General features: G+C 36.8%; 1 protein-coding gene across 3 annotated transcripts in view; it reads left to right on the forward strand.

Moving 5' to 3' along the window:
• Window positions 1–21,690, forward strand: part of CSRNP3 (cysteine and serine rich nuclear protein 3) — a 192,275-nt gene that overhangs the window by 142,735 nt on the left and 27,850 nt on the right. For all 3 annotated transcript variants that reach the window (XM_012761165.3, XM_012761168.3, XM_012761169.3), the window contains one exon: window positions 19,603–19,862. In XM_012761165.3, coding sequence (XP_012616619.1) covers window positions 19,603–19,862 — 260 coding nt within the window. The remainder of the gene's footprint in view (window positions 1–19,602; window positions 19,863–21,690) is intronic.

A 21,690-nucleotide genomic window follows, 5' to 3' on the forward strand; every position in this document is an offset into this window, starting at 1 on the left:
TTTCTACCCATTACAAAATTCCATCATGCCAATGTGGCTATACTTTTATTGTTTTTTAAATAATTAGAGTATTAAGCATTAATACTCATTCTTCTGATTTTTACCAATGTTGGAGCAAAGCACATAGATTTGGTTTATGACTGATGGCTTGAGACTGAGGGCAGTAGCTGGACAGTAGGGCTGGCCCCTATGGAAGACAATCAGCAGACCCATTCCACAATACCACAGATAACATGGTATACGCAGTTCTGATGCAGGCAAGGTTTTGTTTGTTTTGTTTTTAGCTAAAATTTCTATGTGTTGGCACAAAGCATGGGAGAAGGTATTGCTAGACCACAGCAACAGGCAAGTCACAGAACTATGATTCTATTAATAGGTTGATTCAATAGGGCTGAATCTTCAATAAGAACTCAGAGAAGAGCTTGAAATTTAAAAAAACAAGCCTAAGTCTGGAATAGAAGGAAAGAACTAAACAAGATTAGGGCTGCCGCTGGGAAAAATCCAGTTCTAGCAAGGAAATGGAATGTGAATCTAGAAGCAAGAATGAGACTACATCAAACTGCGTCTTTATGTAAAGATTTGGTGGAAACACTACTACCCAGCGGGGGTGAGCATGCCCTGAGTTAGAGAAACAGACTAATTGTATACCTGGAATCTCTAATGGAGGTGGAGCTATTAATGTATTTTCAGACTCATTATCATTGGCTCACAATTAGGTGGTATTAGTACTCACAGCTGGTCATGAATGGGACAGGAAGGAAATTTCACATTCATAACTATTATTTCTGCTCTTGAACATACTTTATGGATTTCTATGAATAAGTACTAGTGCTTATGCTTAATGGAATTTTGAAAATGTAAAACACATGGTCATAATTGCTAGGGTATAAGATGACTCATTTATAGTAATGTCATTTCATGAATGCATTAAACAATTTTATTGTCTTAAAATCAGAAAGCTATAATAGAAGTGTTTCTTAGAGTACAAAATGGAGAATTTATAGTCTCTATAAATATACTTTTTGTGATGTTCATTGTATAAAAGTTGTAAAGTTCAAAACAATGTAAAGAAACAATGTCTTATCACCCCAAGACAACCAATCTCAACATTATGGTGTATTGTCCTAGTATTTTAAAAATGTATTATTATAATATATAGTTGCTAAATATTATTAAATATTTTTTCTAATATGCCCTTTTTCCCACTGAACACTAGTATCAGGCATTTTCTAATATTATTAATACATCTGTAAAATCATATTAATTTTTATTGGCTATAAGAATTTTCCATATATATAATAGAGAGAAAGCCATTTTACCCAACTATTTCCATGATGTCAAGCATTTAGATGGTTTTTCAATTTTTCATTATTATGTATAACTGAATGATGAACATGTTTTGACATAATCATCTTGTAAATTTCTAATTAGATCCTATTATTGATTGCAAAATTCAGAATTATTTATTCAAAAAGATGAAGATTTTCTAAGGTTCTTGGTATACATTGAGAAATTGGTTTCTGAAAATGTTGTGATAATTTATATACCAACCAGTAGTGTAGCAAACTGCCTATTTCTTTGTACTCTTGCAAAGTGGGAAAATTATACTTTGTTATTATTTTGATTTTTATTTCTTTGAATACTAGTGAAATTGAGCTGTTTCTAATTTATTTTAAGTATTTGAATGCCATTTTTGTCAGCTTTCTATTCATGAACTTTGCTCATTGATCATTAGAAAAATGTCCCATGACAGAGGAAAAAGTGCAGTCGATTCTCATCACTCATGGTTGTTATGTTCTGTAAGGTTGCAGGGAACACTGAGCCACCGCTCCTGGGGGAAATACACAGGGTTAGGTATCCGTGAGCCTCCATTCACAACATTTTCATCCTCCAATCAATACATAATCTTGTTTGTCTCTGTATAAAGACACCTTATCTAACATATACTATTGATTGATTAACATTAAACTGTGACCACCAGCTTTGTAACTTATGCCTGAGCAAAGCATATCTTATCACATATTTTCTCTGTAAGACACATTACAGCCTTCTTGTCCTTAGGAAGACTAGATAGCATGTCAGCACTGTACTTGGGGGCCTTTGTAAACAGTGAAATCACCAACAAAAGGCACAAAAGATACAAATAACGTGGCACTACACATACACATAAAGGGCACTTGTTTATCTAAAACAAGAAGGCAAAGTCACCTTGTTTAGCCTCAGCTGAGAACAAGCACACGCGGCAAGTCAATTTTTTTTTTTTACTGGTCTGCAACGCCTATGAATGAGTATTGATTTGGGCTTACAAATGAATTTAAAGTCTATGAATAATGAATATTGATTATGTCTTCATAGCTTGGTGATCTGACCACAAGGTGAATGGTGATATATCCGGGCAAGTAAAAGAAAAGAATGAATGGGTGGACAAATATAAATCTGTTTAATTGAAAGAGAACACATCAAAAGTGTCCTTTAAATCCTATAATTTGGAAATGTAGGCAGGAGTTGCCATACCCAACAGCAAGGAAAGAACAAAACTGAGAGTGACAAAGTCAATATTCTGACAGCCGAGGAGAAACAGACAAGGCAATGGAAAGGGCATCGCTGTGAAGCCGGGCAGAGTGCGATGTGAGTCTCGTTTGCCAGGTTTGTGCCCTGGCAAGAGAAGCACTCTGAGCCTCATTTCCTCCTCCACAAAATCAAGATTAAAATATCCTTCTTAGGCCGGGCGCCGTGGCTCACGCCTGTAATCCTAACTCTCTGGGAGGCCGAGGCGGGCGGATTGCTCAAGGTCAGGAGTTCGAAACCAGCCTGAGCAAGAGCGAGACACCGTCTCTACTATAAATAGAAAGAAATTAATTGACCAACTGATATATATATAAAAAATTAGCCGGGCATGGTGGCGCATGCCTGTAGTCCCAGCTACTCGGGAGCCTGAGGCAGCAGGATCGCTTGAGCCCAGGAGTTTGAGGTTGCTGTGAGCTAGGCTGACACCACGGCACTCACTCTAGCCTAGACAACAAAGCGAGACTCTGTCTCAAAAAAAAAAAAAAAATATCCTTCTTAGATTAACTGTCTCGTACAGGTACATTTTGTCTCCTATTTGCAATTATAACCCTAGGACGTAGCATAATTCCTGATACGTATGCCAATTACCTATTAGTTGTGTAAGTCAGATACTCAATGTCCATTACTTTTATGTACCAAAAATGAATGTGAGAACCAAAAATATAAAAGTATTTAAACTCCAGAATCCTATGCATTTGCAGAATAAAGCATTTTAATTGTAAACCCTTATCATATGGGGCTAGTCACTACCAATAAATAGTTAACACGCATTGATTGCTCTATGTCAGGCACTCTCCTGCTTTATATAAATGATCTATGTGAATTCAAATTATATGAATGATTTGTTGATTTCTTTATTTTTATTTAACACATAGTAATTACCACGTGCCAAGCATTTTTTAATGTTTTACAAATATTAATTTATTTAATCCTCAGAGTAGCAATATGCAGTATTATTATTAAAACCATTTTATATATGAGGCAACTGAAGCATAGAAATATTAATTTGTCCAAGGTCACACAGTAAGTACATGACAGACCCAGGATATGAACTAAGTGCTTCAGCTCCAGAGTTCATGTTTATAACCCCTAATTCACAAGGACCCTAGCAGATTCCAGATAAGGAATGGGTTAAGTGGCTGACCTACAGTAGCAGTGAACCTACTGGTGTGTCTGACTCCAAAGCCTGTGTCATTAGGATGGATAGCTCCAGGTCACTAGCAGTCTGGTGCTGCTTCTAACTGCTTCTACAATGTAGGCAACTTGCTTTCTCTATTTTCCTAATAAAGATTATCATTGCCTAACTCTAGAGATTGGGTCCTGGGAGCAGGTGTTCATGAGATGGAACAAAGAAGAAAAAAGAGTATTTGACCATTCCAGAACTAAGAAAGGGAGGCAGTAAGTATAGATTAACAGCTTGAGCTATGGACTACCACTGTCTGTATTTGAATCAGGCTGCTCTCCTACCAGATGTGAGGTTTGGGTAAATCACTTCACTTCTCTGGACCTCAGTTTTATTTATAAAAGTGGTCTGGTTCTACCTATTTAAATCATGACCTTGTAGGTTTGAAGAGTCAATGAATTAATGCCTGTAAAGTACTTAGAATGGTCCTTGGCATATGGTGTGTGTAAGGCTGGTGGTGGGCCCCCTTCCTTCCTTAGATCAAAAAAGAAAAGGCTCATGAGACCAGACCCGCCAAGGACAAAACTGCCAGGTCCCGCTGAGAGGAACCACACCCAGATGTCCACCTGGATAAGGACATTTGGGCTCTTGGATTCCACAAATACCTCCAGCCCCTCCTAAAATCCCCAGCTCTTCTCCCCAAAAGTCCCTAGCCAGGCCCAAAGTGTATAAAAGGCCTCAACCCCTTCAAACAGCAGCGACTTCTGGGGCCCCTCTCTTTGGGGCCCCAGAACCTCGTCCACGAGTGTATAATAAAGCCACGTGGTTTGGCCCCCACTCTTTCTCTCTGTCTGTCTTTTCGATGCCGCCGAAAAACCTTACAGTGAGCATACAAATAAAACATTACCCATAGAAGCAACTTTTTTAAATTATCCAAATTTGGCTTTTATACAGTTTCATCTCTTGTGTACTAGTAGATTTCCAAATTTGTGTGGTCACTCACTTGTATCATTAAAATTTTTAAGCATGTATACCAATATCTTTATTTTATGTATAAATAATGGAAATGTATTGCTGTATTAATAGATGCATGCAGTTTTAAACTAGACAATAATAGTGGCTCACCATGTCCTAGTTTACCTTCCCCAATACTCCTGAGCTGTCCTGGAACAGTCTTGGATTGTCAATAGTCACACCTCCCCTCCCTGAAGAGTTCTTTACTCAAAGTTACCTATCACCTATCACCTCTTCCAATCTTTCTCAATTCTGAAGACTTACTAAACACAAAGGGGTAACTTCCGTGGAAGGAAAGTAATTAAATTCATTGTCATCTGGGAATAACAATAGTTCCTTAACTCTCCTAAGATTATTCATATACTCAAAACATTTCTTGTGTTATCCTTACCGAATCCTTAATCAAAGGCCAGGAATCTGGAAACCAGGGCAAGGTCTGCCTTAAATTAATTCTGCTTCTCACTTTTTTTCCCCCCAATTCTAAACTTCAAGAGACTCTTTGGTGAGTGAATTGGTCTCAGGGGTCAGAGATGAAAATTTTGCTCGTGTAAATCACTTAAACATTGAATTTAGAGTCCTTTAAGACTGTATTATGAGAGGGAGGTCAGAGAAACTGGTTAATAGAGAATAGTAAGAACTAAGCTTTGAAATTTTAGTTTGCTCCACATGATATAGGAAACATGAAATTTTTTGAGAAGTAATGCTCTTTAAAGATAGAAAAGGTTGAATCTCCTTTTTATAAAATATAGTACAGTCATTATGCTGCCCATTTTTTCCCTCTCTTCTCTGCAAAGGAACATAAATTCCTAAAATGTACAAGAGAAACAGATTTCTTTATACCTTTCCATCTCCTTTTTACAGTCCAGGCCTGAGGTTACATTTGGCTTTGGGAAAAGTATTTCTTGTAACAAATAGCCCATATGTCATGAGAGTAGCATAGATAAAAGGCAATCATAGATCCTTTGAGATTGTTTCTATGCATCTTGTAGTATCTGAGAATATACAGTTATATAGGGTAAAAGAGAGAGATCATATATCTATATATACAGATATGTCTCAAAGATATGTTAGCAGCTGTAGCTAATACCACTGGTTGGATCTGCCAATATCATTCCAAAAATTTTGGACTGCTTCTCTCCTTTTGCAAATATTTCTGAGCTATGAGGAGATCTAGAAGAAAAATACTATACTTCACAAGAATAAAAACACTTCATTAGGGATTCTTTAGGAAATCCTTAAATTTGTAGACTCTTTGCAGGGAAAGATTGTTTCTTTAGGTGTTCAAAATATTGCTTTCGCACACAATGTGATAGTTAAAATATATGTAGTTGTGAAATGATCATTTTCAAGAAATATAGTGATTAATAAGAGAAGTGGCATTCATAAAAATTACAACCTAAATTTATATTGGAGTCATATATATTTAAAAGAGATACTAGCTTTGAAAATTTAAACAAATATCATTAATTGGATTTAGAAAGAAAAATACACTTCAGGAAAAGTTTTATTTCTGAGTTTTCTGGGAAATCTAAAAATGATTATATTTTTTCTTTATAATATGAATAATGTTTTAAGAGACCTTATTCTTGAAATTTGCTCTGTGCTCTATTCTACCATGTAGAAACCCTGATAAACATTGTTGGTTGCAGTTACATGTGGAAAAAAGAGAGAGAGAAAGAGAAAGGATTATAGAGAGTGATTCTGTGCTTCCATAGGTATTTTTAGAATATTCTTTAATAATGTAAACTTTTAGATGATGCAGTATGAAGTCAATTACAAAATTTTAACCTATAATCCCCATTCATTCATTCAACAAATGTGTACCGAATATCTACTGTATGCCACATTCTATTCTAGGTGCTTAGAATCTATGAATCAACAAAGTAAATAAAAATCCTGTTGGGAGACACTCCTCCATGGATTTCTTTAGGAGGATACCAAGACTGCTCTGATCTTTCTTAACTTGGGCCACTTCTCAGTGTTGTGAAGTGTAGCAAGCAACCTTGGGGATGAGATAATATCTTCCCCTGGATCAAAGAATAGGCTTGCTTAGTGCTTGCTATAAACCAGTAGGTTACCAAGCTCATTATGCTTTTGGTGCACTGCAAACCTACGATGTGTGCAGCAGCTATTTGGCCCCTCCACATTGCCCCTGAAGGATTTAGGGGGCAGGGAGTACCAACAAACACATGATGTTCATGCTGCTTCCTGTGCTCTCAGTAATAAGGTACTTTGTTTTTGACCCAAGAGTCTCATGTTGTTTGTCACCATCTGTGAAACAACAGGATAACTTTTTCATTTTAGGGTAAAATCAGTCCCAGACATGCTGTATCCCTGTCCAACTTATATTCCAGACTGTGTTGTTTCAGTTCTATCATGCTTGCATATTTCAATGAAAATTGGAAATCCTCCTTGCTTATTTCTGTTCTTTTTCTCTGAATTTCATCAATTAGTCCTTTTATTTATATCACATCGCCATTACCACTAAAGAAAGAAAAATTATCTTAGAACATGCTTGTATACTACAAAATTTCATAGGAAATTAATAAATCTTAAGCAATATGATTTTTTTTTTATAGGACAGTCACTGTTCTGAGACACAGATAACAATTTAAGTACTAAGAGGCAAAATCGTTTTGTAAATCCTTCGCTAATGGACTGCTAACGGCAGGAACTTCAGTCATGTTTTTGCTAGAGGTCAATACCAATTAGTGATACATTATCAGCAGGATTTCTCTTTCAAAATCATTTATAATATTCAGGTAACTCTTCTCCCTACCAGCTACTTGCTTTTTTAGAGATGCGTTTGCAAGCTCATTATTGATGGATTGTTTAGAGGTTTATTATGGTGCCAGGGTTGGCTTGTTATGTTAGATCTTCTGATATGTAAAATATTGCATATTTCAAATGGCTTCTAATGCAAAAGTTATGTGTGCCCTCAAGCCACGAGAGTGATGTGTCCTTTCTTCAATATGTAATTTTTGTCTTTGAAAAGCATACCAGGAGAATAGGTAAAGTGACTAAAAATTCGTAAGGAAGGACATATTGACCATGAGACTTCATGGGAAAACTCTGGAATGTTATATTATCATTTAAAATTAAGAAAAATATATTTAGGAGAGGTAATGTTTACTTATCTAGCCCATTGTTCAATTATTTATTCATTTAGTTTAGTTAAATAAGCACTTATCAAGTGAGTCCTAGTTTTATGTGTGCTGTATCCACAGTAGTAAGATGTAGTCCTTGCACCCTAAGTCCTGATTGAGTAGTGGAAGAGAGAGACACACACACACTTGTATTTGTATTTTTATTGTCAGAACCAAGGCAGGGATGCTTTAGAAATATATAGGAAGAGCATGTATCTCATCCGAGGGGTTCTGTGGATGTCTTCCTGGAGGTGACATGTGAGCTGAGTCTCAATTTTATTTTTCTGCAGTGATTATTCTATGCTAGACATTGTGCTCAAGCAATTCCTTTATTCACAGTTTTGTTGTTTTGTTTTGTTTTGTTTTGTTTTGAGACAGAGTCACACTTTGTTGCCCAGGCTAGAGTGAGTGCCGTGGCGTCAACCTAGCTCACAGCAACCTCAGACTTCTGGACTCAAGCAATCCTCCTGCCTCAGCCTCCCAAGTGGCTGGGACTACAGGCATGAGCCACCATGCCCAGCTAATTTTTTCTATATATATATATATATTAGTTGGCCAATTAATTTCTTTCTATTTATAGTAGAGACGGGGGTCTTACGCTTGCTCAGGCTGGTTTCGCGCTCCTGACCTTGAGCAATCTACCCGCCTCGGCCTTCCAGAGTGCTAGGATTACAAGCCTGAGCCACGGCACCTGGCCCTTTATTCACAGTTTTAAAAATTTGTAGAAACTGACTTACTGCATTGAGGCTGCTATAACAAAATACCATAAACTGAGTGGCTTATAAACAACAGAAATTTATTTCTTACAGTTCTTGAGGCTGGGAAGTCCAAGATCAAGGCTCTGGTAGATTCAGTGTCTCGTGAGGGTCCACCTCATAGTTGGCATCTTCTCCCTGTGTCCTCACGTGGCTGGAAGTGTGATGGTCTCTCTGGGGTGTCTTTTATAAGTGCACTAATCTCATTTATGAAGAACCACCCCCATAACCTAATAATCTCCCAAATAATCTCCCTCTTAATACTATCACCTTGGAGGTTAGTATTTCAACATATGAATTTTGGAAGAACACAAACATTCAGACCAGAACAGATATTGAGGGGATTATGAAAACTTGAAGCATACGCTCAATCAAAAATATGATATTTTATATAAAAATCGTAGTCAAAAGGTTTTCTTTCTTTCTTTTTTTTTTTTTTTTTAATGTTTGAAACTCTCCAAAATCAATCACTCACAGCCAGGAAACAAAAGGTACTCTAATAATCCCAACTGTCCCTCTCCCAGCTGCCCCTCTGCTTTAATCTCAGTTTTGCAGCCCTGGATCTTTTTTTTTTAATTTAAGATTTCTGACATATGGGACCAGTGAAACAGCATTGATTAATTATTTTCTTCTTTTATGTTTTAAAATTATTTAGGTTGTTATTTGGGATAAATATAGTAAAGATGTTTTTAAGTTTAATGATATATTTTTTTAAAAAGCATGTTTTGATTCTTCCTGGCAAAGATCAAAGTTCAAGTGCATGGTCCTTGGCCCAGTTTTGCTCTCCAGAGTAACTTCCAAGAGATCTTAGAAGAATTTTGTTGCTCTTGTTGCTGTGGAGGCTTTGTTTTGGTTTTTTGTTGTTGTTTTTAAGTGATGTTCTGACCTGGATTATCATGATATATTAGGCTTGACAGGGCTGTATTGTTGGACCAGATGAAATACTGCTTGGGAAGTCATTGAGCAGGTGGAAAATGCTGTTTAATCCTTCTAACAGGAGAGGCCCATGGAGGTATTGAGAAAATGTAAAAAGCAGCAAAACAGGTTAGTAGAGCTGAACAATAGCAAATGTCTCCTTCTGTCATTGTGCCTTATGCGGCTTTATTTTGCATTGAGATAGTCCACGTCCTCAAAATATTTCTCCGGTGGTGGTAATGAATTGCATTGCCCTCTTGGTTGTAAGAGCACGGGTATTCTGCTGAGGAGCCATATGGTTCCCATTTATTTTAATGTGTCTTCGACATCAGGAGAATCGCTGAGACAGCAGAGGAAAGTGCTTACACCTTGGACTGCAGCCAGAACAGCGATTATTTATGTTTAGTAACAACTACCTTTTTTCCCAATAAGAAACGATGTGGTCTTAAGATGTTATTCATGTTGAGGTTTTAAGAAAACTAGAGTATGGGTTTATATATTTAAAAAATAACTGTTACTTTTAGTGGGAGTGAAATTTGTTTCTTAAGCGTGAAGTTTTAGTGTTTAATTGCACATATGAGAGATTAAGGAAACAAGCTGGGAAGTGGTGGTACTTATTTTCTCACTGATAATAAAGGAACATGCTTTTTATTTGGTTCAACACATCACCAAGATAGTATTCTGCATACATAATGCCTTCCGTCAGGGATGCATAGGTTTTTTACAAAGGTAATTATTTCTTATAATATTCCTGTGAGGTAGATCAACATAATTCTGAAAATATTAATGAAGAAACTGAGAAATACAGATGCTCGTTAATACAATTTGTATAATGGATTTTAGCAAGCATTAGAATTCAGATTTTTAGTTGATTGCATCATTTGACTATTTACTATTTTCCAGACATCAGGACAGTAAAATATTTTCTCTAATTCATTAGCAATATGACATGCATACCATAAAAGAGGACCTTTTAAAAATGGAAAAATAAATACCTCAATAACATAAGTTACATATGTCAACAGGCTTTGTGAAATTCTTAAGATTCTCTGGAAATTTTTAATGTATCTAAAAAATATAGATAGTGTAGAAGGACAAAAGAGCTGGTAACTTTGATCAAAATTCTGTAAAATGGTTCTCAACGGTAACAGTATCAGGTGGCTGAGTCAAACGTTCTGGATTTACAATGGTTCGACTTACTATTTTTTGACCTTACGATGGTGCGAAAGCAATAGGCTGCATTTCAGTAGAAATCGTATTTTGAGTACTCATGTAACCATTCTGTTTTTCACTTTCAGTATAGAATTTAATAAGTTACATAAGATATTCAACACTAGGAATTATGTTAGATGATTTTGCACATTGTAGGCTAATGTAAATGTTTTGAGTATGTTTAAGATAGGCTAAGCTTAACTACGATGTTCTGTAGGCTTAGGTATATTAAATGTATTTTCAGTGTACAATATTTTCAACTTATGATGGGTTTATTAGAACATAACCCAATCTGTATATGGAACAGGGGGAAAAATTCCACTTTTTGGTGTGCTTTGGGCAGAGCTGAGCAGAATGCAGTGCCTTCTGCATTGCAGAACAGAATTCAATGCAGATTTAGCAAAAACACTTTAATATTACATTGTGCTTCAAATTCTTCTTGAGGATTTTAATGTATAAACTTTATTTAAATGATACATCATATAAGGACAAAACCAGAAGGAAGACAAAACCAGAAGGAAGATCTGTCAAACATAGAATTAGAATGCCAAAATTCATGGTGCCTAGTACTTTAAATTTCATGGATAAATTGATGTGAAAGGAAAATCATATATCTAAATTAGATGAAAACCAATACATCACTCGGTTAGTGGTACAATTTTAATCTACAGTTTAACCTATATGTCTTTTAGTTTAGCAATTCACCATCCTCAATATTAATTGCATTTAATGTTGAAGGGCAGGACATTCTGCAGTTATGTGACATTTTTACTAGGATATTAATTCTACATAAGGGGGAGGTCATTGCTAAGTTGATTACATATAAAGATTAGATACAAAAGAAAACATAATTTTTTTAAAAAAAATTTTACTCTCTTACTTGAAAGTTTATAACTTTAAAATGTATTTTGTGTGTGTGTGTGTGTGTGTGTGTGTGTGTGTGTGTGTGTGTGAGATAAAGTCTCTCTATGTTACACAGGCTGGAGTGCAGCGGCTATTCACAGGCGTGATCAAATCTCACTGCAGCTTTGAACTTCTGGGTTCAAGCGCTTTTCCCACTGCAGCTTCCTAAGTAGCTGGGACTACAGGTGCATGCCACTGCACCTGGCTAAAACATAGTATTTATGGCTTTTTTCCTAACAAGCATAAAAACAAAATGACTTCCTCTCTCTCTCTCTCTCTCTCTCTCTCTTTTATTTTTATTTTTTGTAGATTACTGAAGAATTAGGGAGAAAGCAGAGATGGCATCTTTTTAAAATAGAAATGTGTGGATGAAAAATAGCTAGTGTGACAAAGTGATCACCTTTTGTGAGTTAACCATTTTAATTATTTATGCATCAAGGCTGCAAGGTCAGAGTTTACATTTAATTTTTATATGCAACTTTCTGGATTTTCATCAAAATCTTGGGCAATAAACCCTCTATTTTTTCCAAGCTGAGAATTTCAAATAAATGATTAGTCTATTGAGCCACTCCTAATAAAGTCAAATTCAGCTTGCAGAGTGTCAAATAGCCTGGGCTGTGCCTGTCAGGAGAGACCTGGAAGGGAGCTGGTTTCCTCCACGCAGATCTCTCCCTGGCCTGTGTGGATACAGCCGACAGACCGAATGGATGACAACGTGACATGCATGTTCATGATCCAAAACAAAGCTCATCCAGCCTCAAGGGTCATCTTTTTATGTTATTTCTGTTCTTGCTATTTTGTTATTGTTGTTTAAGTGCGCATGCAGTATTTGTACATATCTTGATAGAATACTTAGTATTTCACAGTCTCGTATGAGAGGAATTTCTTTTTCCTTTGTAAAAATCAGCAATTTAAACAAAAGAGTCTCACCTTTGAATCATCTTGCTCAGGAGCTGCAATGTGCAAAAGACTATTAGTTTTGAGTGTAATCTATTGTGACTATTTTCAACTTAATGTTAAAATAGAAAATATTTATGGCTAAGTGGTTCACTACCTAATTCTATCTATGGATTATAAACCTAGTCGTCCCCTACCAAAGGACTGAAATTAGGCCCTTCTGTGTGTTTATCATATTTGTTGTAGCTGGTCTAGGTTACTTACTGCTTTAATACATAAGTTCGAAGCTTGGTTGGTTTGGAACAGGAGAAAATGGCAATTAGGGGCTCAAGAGAGAGATATGCTATAATTTTAAAGACATTTCAAGCTATGCTTCATAATATAGGGAGCCAAATATATCTGTAAGAAATAGACTTGGACTTAAAACTACCAGCATCACTTAAGTAGCTGTTACTTTTCCTTGATTTTTATTTTTGAATGCTACTTTCCTAGTAATAAGGGTAATAGTGGAAGGAAGGAAGGAAGGAAGGAAGGAAGGAAGGAAGGAAGGAAGGAAGGAAGGAAGGAAGGAAGGAAGGAAGGAAGGAAGGAAGGAAGGAAGGAAAAGAAAGAAAGAAAGCGTGCCTGACTTGCTGTCTATTTGGTAGACTCTGCACTTTTTTACATTTACTGCCTCTGTCCCAGTTCCGATTATTTTTTTGGAAAGGAAAAGCAATTCAATTAATTCCCAAACATTGAATAGGTAATAAACACTTGCCTCTTTCATGCCCGATATTTGGGGAGGTCTCTTTTTTTGTTTGTGATTGTTACTGTGTGTTTTATACACAGTACAGTATATACTCTTCATAACTGAATATAAAGTAACATTAGCATAAATCAATTTACCTTATAAATGTAATTTGGATTTTGTTTATGGTGGGAAAGGAAATATTCCCAATTAGTCTTTATTTTCATTTTGTCTCTCATTTATGCATGTCCCAAGATACTACCTTACTATCAGTCTTTTCTTCCATTTAAATAATGTACTACTGTTTTACATACCTGACTTGAGTAAAATACATTGAAAGACATGACTAGGGCAGGTATATTCAGGAAATGTGGTATGCGACTCAGAGGAATAAAAGGGGACAATTAAAACAAGGAAAGATTGCTTTTGATACCAAACTAGACTTTACTTCTGAAAGAATTACTCCTGTATTTCTAGACCCATTTTCATTCCTTTTGTTTAAGACTCGAGATTGTGTACATCACACTTGGATCAAGACAGGCCAACCTTAACAATCTTGTCAAGATGGAGAAGATTAAAGCATATTATCACAGAAAATTTGTAGAAGTCATTTGTAAAGGTTAAGTTAATCTTAATAACTTTAACCATTGGAAATTGATTTACTATTCAATCTGTTATGCTAATTTCTACATAAAAGAGTTTCTGATGAAAATGGATCTTCTGTTTGTAAACTAAGGCTTCTAGCTTGATAACTAATTTATCTTGACTTGTGCTTCAAAAGGTAACAGCATGCATACTTTCAGAACCTGTGATTAGTTTGGTCTGTATGATTTTAAGACAAATTTTTACTGCCAAGGGTTTACCAAGAAAAATAAGTTAATTTTGGCAATCTCACTTTGTTTCTCACCAGATTTCTTCAAAATAAATTAAAAAATAATACATTCAACATATAGACCTACAAATCATCTGGCATTTTTTCTTTTGAGCATAGCGTATAGAAGAGAGAAGTGTATTATTGACTTTAGACCAAAATGGTAGAATTAATATTTTCCATAATTCTCCTTTTATTTAACATGAAAATGGACCATGTGCCAAATTCAGTGCCAAAATACATGACTCTGTCTACTGCTTTCTGACTTTCCATCTATAGCGGGGCTTTGCTGATATTGTTGTTGCTGTCAACAACAATACTTGTTGACACAGAAAAGGACAAGTGTACCTGAAGAGGATAACCAGCTCACTGCCCCAGAGTGTCTGCCCTACAGTAGACTTGGTGGTCCAGAACCTGGCTTTCAATTTTACAGGCCCAGATATGTGATTGTCTCTGTGCATGCAGAGGTAGCCAAGCTCAGGTGGAATGACACACATTAATAGCATTCACAAATGGCTGAAGCATAAATCAGAAAGCAAAATCGATTATTTTCAATAAGAAATAAAATTGACAAGTCAGACAGATAATCTTTTAGACTTGAAGATATATTCCAATTTATATAGACAGGTTGGTTTATGAGTGAGGAAATGGAGCAAAGTCAGTTGAATTTTCCTAGAACTTAGCGTTATTCAACTTGGAAACCTCCTCTGTGTGGGAACAGAATATTTATCTCATCAAAGCACTTATTCCTTCCTTAAAGATACTACTGGAAGCATACTGTGCAATTTTTAATTTTTGGTTTCTATTTTTAATCCACTCTGTTCACGTGCTCTTTCTTTAAATAGTTTACAGTACAGATTATTTTATTTACCTATGTTCTTACTGTGGCATTATGAATTGGTCAATTTTCCAGTTCTCTTCTCCATCCATTTTTAAAGGATTTTTTAGGGTGGAAACTTCTGCAGATAGCAAATGTCAGTCACTCTGCGTTGTTTATTCGTTTAATTTACAAAGATCAATAGTATCTCTATAATATGTGATCATTTTACAGTAATCCCAGGGTGGCCAGATGTGCTGGCCGTAATGCTGTTCCTGAGAGCTGTTTTGGGGGGAGTATCTTGTAGTACTACTGCATTTAGACACTTTTGCTTCAGAGTGATACTGTGGTTGAGATGAAAGAAAGGATCTGAAAGTCACAAAAAATTGCTATCAAGTATGAAAACAGACTAATTATTTTTCAAAACAGTCATGAAAGCCACATTCTCCTCCCCTTTTTTCTTGCTCTTGACCTTGCAATAGTAAAGCCAACACTGAACTCTGGAGAGACACAAAGTGTGTAGTTCAATCCTATTGCAAAGGCCACAAATTACTAGTTAGGCATATCAAGAAGGTTTCAGATTCCCTAAGGCAGATGTGCTGAGTGAATTTAGTCTGCTTTTTCCAGGTTCAAAGAACACAGACTCTTTTTTTATAACTTCATTTTGTGATGTTAGTCAAATTTGGGGCTGGAGGCAGGAGATAGCACATAAAGTCCCCTTCTAGTTCCATGATTCAATCATCAGAAGAGAGGCTTGGATGGCTCCTAAGTTCAGGACAGGCACACGTAAAATATCCCCCATGAGGCTGATCTTACAGTATTCCAAAACCTTCCCTTTAAATATTTTCCATAGGCTTTTGAATCATTTTTCTTCCAATGCTACTTATAATTTGCAAAATAAGCATAAGCACATATTTCAATCATGAAACCTAATTGGTAGGAGGAACACTGTTCCTAACACCTGTTGACAATGTTAGAGCTCCCAAGAGTCCTGCCAAAGGGCTCCTGCTTTTTGCCACCATTGTCATTCTCCAAAGCCGTAGCAAATCATCTCTGAACTCTGGCATTTAAAGAAAAGGTAATGTGGCTTTTAGGGAAAGGGTTGTGCAATAGATTCATCCATAAGGGTGAAAAATTCATCTAGAGGGCCACAAATTGTCTAAAACATAAGTAATAAAGTTACTAGAGGTATTTATAATAATTGTTTTAAATGAATACATTAAAACCTTTTTTCTTGTCTAGAGTGCCACAAATTGTCTAAAAACAAGTAATAAAACTATCAGAAGTGTTTATCATAATTATTTCAAATGAACACATTGTACATTAAAACCTTTTTCCTTATTGGCAAATTTATGGCCTTGAAAGACAATGTCTTAAGGGCATCATTCTTATACTATTAAGTGTGAAAAAGATTGAAGGTTATCACCTCAAAACCAGAGGTTCTGGCCTGCGGTAAACTGGTGATGGATGAGGTTGTCAGATTTGGTAGCAGATTACTGGGCAGATTGTTGAATTTTGCTTTCTATGGTGATCTTTTACATTTTGACAAGTCCTTCTCTGTTTTGAGATGATTTAAACACACAGTTATGAAGCAGATCAAAACTTTTAAATCAAAGTTGAAAATTGTCTTTACTGCCAGGAGTACCAGTGGGTTGCAGCAAATGTATACATAAATAAATGGAGAACTTATGTACACTTTGAAAGCATTTGCTTTCTGGCAGTCTCTTCTGAAGAAGTAAAACAGTAGAGAAGAGGGAAAGTTGGGAAAGCTGAATTTTTTCTCTAATGTCATAATTCTCTTATTTTCTAATCTTCTGAGTGTCTTAATTCTGAGTTTCTTATAACTGGGATGGAAACTCCACATGGGCAGGGATCACTATCTATTTTTTAAAGTGATATATCCCAAGTGCCTAGAAAGTGCCTGGTACATAACAGGCTCTCAATTAATATTTATTGACTAAATAAATCCATGAAACGATATTCATCATAGCAGTCTCTCTATATTTGGCTTGAATGTTTTATGGAGGAAAAAAAGGAGACAAAGGAACTTGAACCTCCTTGGGAAAAGATTCTTACATAAATCCAGGTTGATATTGTAGTTGTTTTTCTTTCATTGCTCATACAGCCTTCCAAATCAAAATCGTCTTTGAAGCCAGTTGATATCTACCAGAGGTAGTAGGTAGCACTTCTCAGCCTTGTTCACCTCCCCTGGTGTAGCTTCAGCTTTCTGCTGTGACATGGTGTTAAGAAGCTAGGGCTCTGAATAACGAATCCCAGTTTCGCCTCCAGCTCTATGACCCTGGCCATGTTATTTAGTGTTTTGTTATTTGGTTTCGTAAAAATGAGGACATGGGTTATATCAACTCAAGGAGTTCTAATGATAAAGTGAGATGATTCATGTTAAGTTCTTTGCATAGTATAGCACATGGAAAGCACTCCGTAAATGTTAACTTTCTCAGTTCATTGTATTTTTTCTTTTTCTACTTGAGCATGTGTATGCGTTTCTTAGGGCTGCCATAAAAAAATAAATTAAAAATGGGTGGTTTAGAACAGCAGAAATTTCTCTTCTCACATTTCTGGAGGTCCGAAGACAAAATCCCAGCATTAGCAGGGCCATGCTCCCTTTGAAACATCTAGGAAAGGGTTTTTTCCTGGATGTTCCAGCTTGTGTTAGCCCTAGATGTCCCTTGGCTTGTGGCACCATAATCTCTATCTCTGTGTCTGTCTTCACACAGTGTTCTCCTTGTGTCTCTTCACGCATTCCCTCTATGCATATCTGTGTTCAAATTTAACCCTTTTATATACCTTTAATTCAGTCATCTTGGATTAGGCCCACCCTAACCACCTCTATTTAGCTTGTTTACCTAGGTAAAGATCCTGTTTCCTAATGAGATTACATTCTGAGGTACTGAGGGTTAGGACTTTAACATATTTTGGGGGGAAGAGATACAATTCAACCCATAATAGCATAATTCTATTTCTTTCTCCTCAACTATGTGTGTTTCCTTCCTCAAAGGGGAAGTATCATATAATATGGCACCAGATTGGGAGCTTTTAGGTTCAAATTTAACTGTGCCACTATCTACATCAAAAGAGGTCACTCAAATTCTCTAAGCCTCAGTTACTTCACTATAAAGTAAAAGGGCTACTAGGCAAGATGATTCTACCATGTCTTCCACCTCCAAAATGTCATGTTTATAATGTGCAGTTGCCCTTCTTTTTCTCAATGACAGTGTCTACTTCAACTATCTTTGATGTTCTGTCCATCTTGATGTCCCTGTAACTAATAATAAAGGTTCTGATCATCACACACACAAAAAAATAGGTATGTGAGGTAATAGCAACGTTAATTAGCCTGATTTAGCAATTTCACAATATATACATATATCAAAGCATCATGTTATATACTATAAATTTATACAATTTGCATTTGTCATTTAAAAATAATAATAATAATAATAAAAAGTTCTGATATATCTCATGGCATTTTCGCTCATCTCATTGTATACTTAGATTAAAATCTCACTGTCTGTAATGCTATTTAATGCGGAAACTGGTGTTTTTTTTCAAGTGAAAACTTGGTTAGGTTTAGATTGTTAAAATATCTAAGTAATGCCAGGAAGCTTTTTGTGTGTGTATTTTTATTGCTTTTTGGACTTTTCTAAAATATACAAATAGGCATTCTTTTTATGCCAAACACCCTTCATATAGAAATTAGATCCAAGATATGAGGGTTTGTGTTATGTGTCTTTTCTGATTATAGTATAATACATCTCGTGTGAAAATAATAAAACCAAAAGTCAAAGGATTGGGAGAAATGAAGAATGACAGTGGTTCCCCCATATCTGCGGTTTTGATTCCTGCAGTTTCAGTTACCTGTGGTCAGCCACAATCTGAAATTATTAAATGGAGAATTCTAGAAATAAACAATGCATAAGATTTAAATCGTGCACCGTTCTGAGTAGCATGGTGAAATCTGGTGCTGTCCTACTTTATCCCCTTTGGGACTTGAATCATCCTTTTTCCAGCATGTCAGTGCTGTCTATGCTACCTACCCAAGAGCGACTTAGTAGCTGTCTTGGGTATCAGATCCATTGTTGCGGTATCACAGTGCTTGTGCTCAAGGAATCCTTATTTTACTTAATAATGGCCCCAAAGAACAAAAGTAGTGATGTTAGCATATTATTGAAATTATTCTACTTTATTATTAATTATTGTTGTTACTCTCGTACTGTGCCTAATTTATAAATTACTTTATCATGAGAATGCATGTGGAGGTAAAAACATAGTGTATATAGAGTCTGGTAATTCTATGGTTTCAGGCATTTCCTGGGGACCTTGGAATGTATCCCCCCAAAATAATGGGGGGCGCTATTGTAAATTCTGCCACTGATTCCTAGACTATTGCCCACTTCCCTTAAAGTTTGCTAAGATTACCTTTATAGAAATACTTAAAATTGTGCTCTGCCACAGCTAGAAGAAAATTTAAGAAATAAAATAAAAAGAACTTTGTGCCAACTGTGGACTATAACATTTTTAGAGTCCCTGGCCAAAAAGGGTTGACTTAGATTTAAGATCATCACGTGGCATTTTCTTGGTCTCATCTCAACACTGCTGCCCTAGGCGTTCACAGAATTGTTTCCTTCTCTTTCAGCTTCCTCCATTCTCAAGAGGGAGAAGCGGCTGAGGACAAAGAATGTGCATTTTAGCTGTGTCACCGTGTACTACTTCACCAGGAGGCAAGGCTTCACGAGCGTGCCCAGCCAAGGGGGCAGCACCCTGGGCATGTCCAGCCGCCATAACAGCGTGCGCCAGTACACCCTGGGCGAGTTCGCCAGGGAGCAGGAGAGGCTGCACCGGGAGATGCTGAGAGAACACCTCAGGGAGGAAAAACTGAACTCCTTAAAACTAAAGGTAAAAACTGTAAAAACTCACTTTGGCAAAACCCCATATCCTTACCACAATTTGATTGCATTAACCATTTTCATGTTTATATTCACACACCAAACCGGGCATTTTACATAGCGGACTGCCTGCTGAGGCTTTTTTTAAAAAGCAAAGCAGTAGAGTCTCTTCACTGAAAACAACATGAGACTCACCTGACATTACTTATTCATTCATTCCACAAATATTTACTATTGAGTATTGCTAGATCATATACCTTGTGCATGGGCTGGGGCTCATGGGTGACCAAAAATAGATGTGGTCCCCTGTCTATAGGACTTAATAGATTAATAGGAAGGAAAAGCATATGTTAATTAGGGTGTCAAAAAATTAAAGTCACAACTTTGTTAAGTGTTACGAAGGAGTGTTGCAAGGTGTTATGAAAGTGGGTAGCAGGGACCTGATGTGGTCCAGGGGGTCAAGGAAAGCTTCCTCATGGGAGTGAAAGGAAAATCTGCAGAGGTCGTTAGGCAAAGAGGACTGGCAAGAGTGTTTCTGGCATCAGGAAAAGCTGGAGCTGCCTTGTGCCAGGAGGGAGCACAGAGGTTTGTGTGACTGTGACAGAGGCAAGAAGAGTAAATTAACATGCAGGAGGCAGGGGTAGGGCACGGTACACCATGTTAAGGTGTTTTTTTCTCTTCATCCTAAACCATCAGAAGTCATCAAGCATTTTAAGCTCAGAGTTGGAGAAGCAGGAAAATCTGATCCAGATCATGCAATGGCGTGAGGATACTTTGTGGGTAGTGTAGGCTGCGTTGGCAGGGGAGGGGACGTATGGAGGGAGGCTTGTTAGGAGGCTGTGACAATAGTCCAGAAGAGAGGTGGTAACAGGTTAGATTAGACAGATGGCTGGGGAGATAAAAAGAGATGGAGAGAAGGAGAAATTTAGGAAGTAAAATCCACAGTGCTTGATGATGGAATGGATTTGGGAGGAAGAAATGGGGATTGTCAGGAATGACACCTAAGTTTCCAGCTTGCAAAACTGAATGAGTTGCAGGTGATAGTACTGTTTGCTATGACAAGGATATAACAAGGAACACAGGAAGAGGAGCAGGTTGGGGGTAGGTGTGGATAATGAGATCATTTTTGGACATACAGAGTTTGAGGGGCTCTTGAGTTATTGAGAGATGTCAGGAACGTATCCAGGTGGAGAAACCTTTTGTTATCCCACTTTAGAGATTAAGTGGAAGGAAATGCAACACAGAGGCCAGGGGCAGTGGCTCATGCCTGTAATCCTAGCACTCTGGGAGGCCAAGGCGAGGGGATTGCTTGAGGTCAGGAGTTCGAAACCAGCCTAAACAAGAGCGAGACCCTGTCTCTACTATAAATAGAAAGAAATTAATTGACCAACTAATATATATAGAAAACATTATCCAGGCGTGGTGGCACATGCCTGTAGTCCCAGCTACTTGGGAGGCTGAGGCAGAAGGATTGCTTGAGCCAGGAGTTTGAGGTTGCTGTGAGCTAGGCTGACGCCACGGCACTCACTCTAGCCCAGACAACAAAGTGAGACTCTGTCTCAAAAAAAAGAAATACAACATAGAATGTCTTTCTTAGACTAGAGACACTCTTTATATTTTATTTGGTCTGTTATCCTATCAATACATAGGAAATATTTTCCCATCATAATCTAATGATAAAGAAAAATCTTTCTTAGGTAGTCTAGGGTACTTAACATAAGGGTCATTCATTAACTACTTGAAGAGCCACAAGCATGTCTGTGTTACTTTAACCTTCAGTTTGCAGTTTTAAAGTCAGTGAGCAGAGGTGTGATGTGTATTTCAAAACACCTTATTTT

This window comes from Microcebus murinus, chromosome 8 (genome assembly GCF_040939455.1).
Source record: "Microcebus murinus isolate Inina chromosome 8, M.murinus_Inina_mat1.0, whole genome shotgun sequence".
Lineage (NCBI taxonomy): Eukaryota > Metazoa > Chordata > Mammalia > Primates > Cheirogaleidae > Microcebus > Microcebus murinus.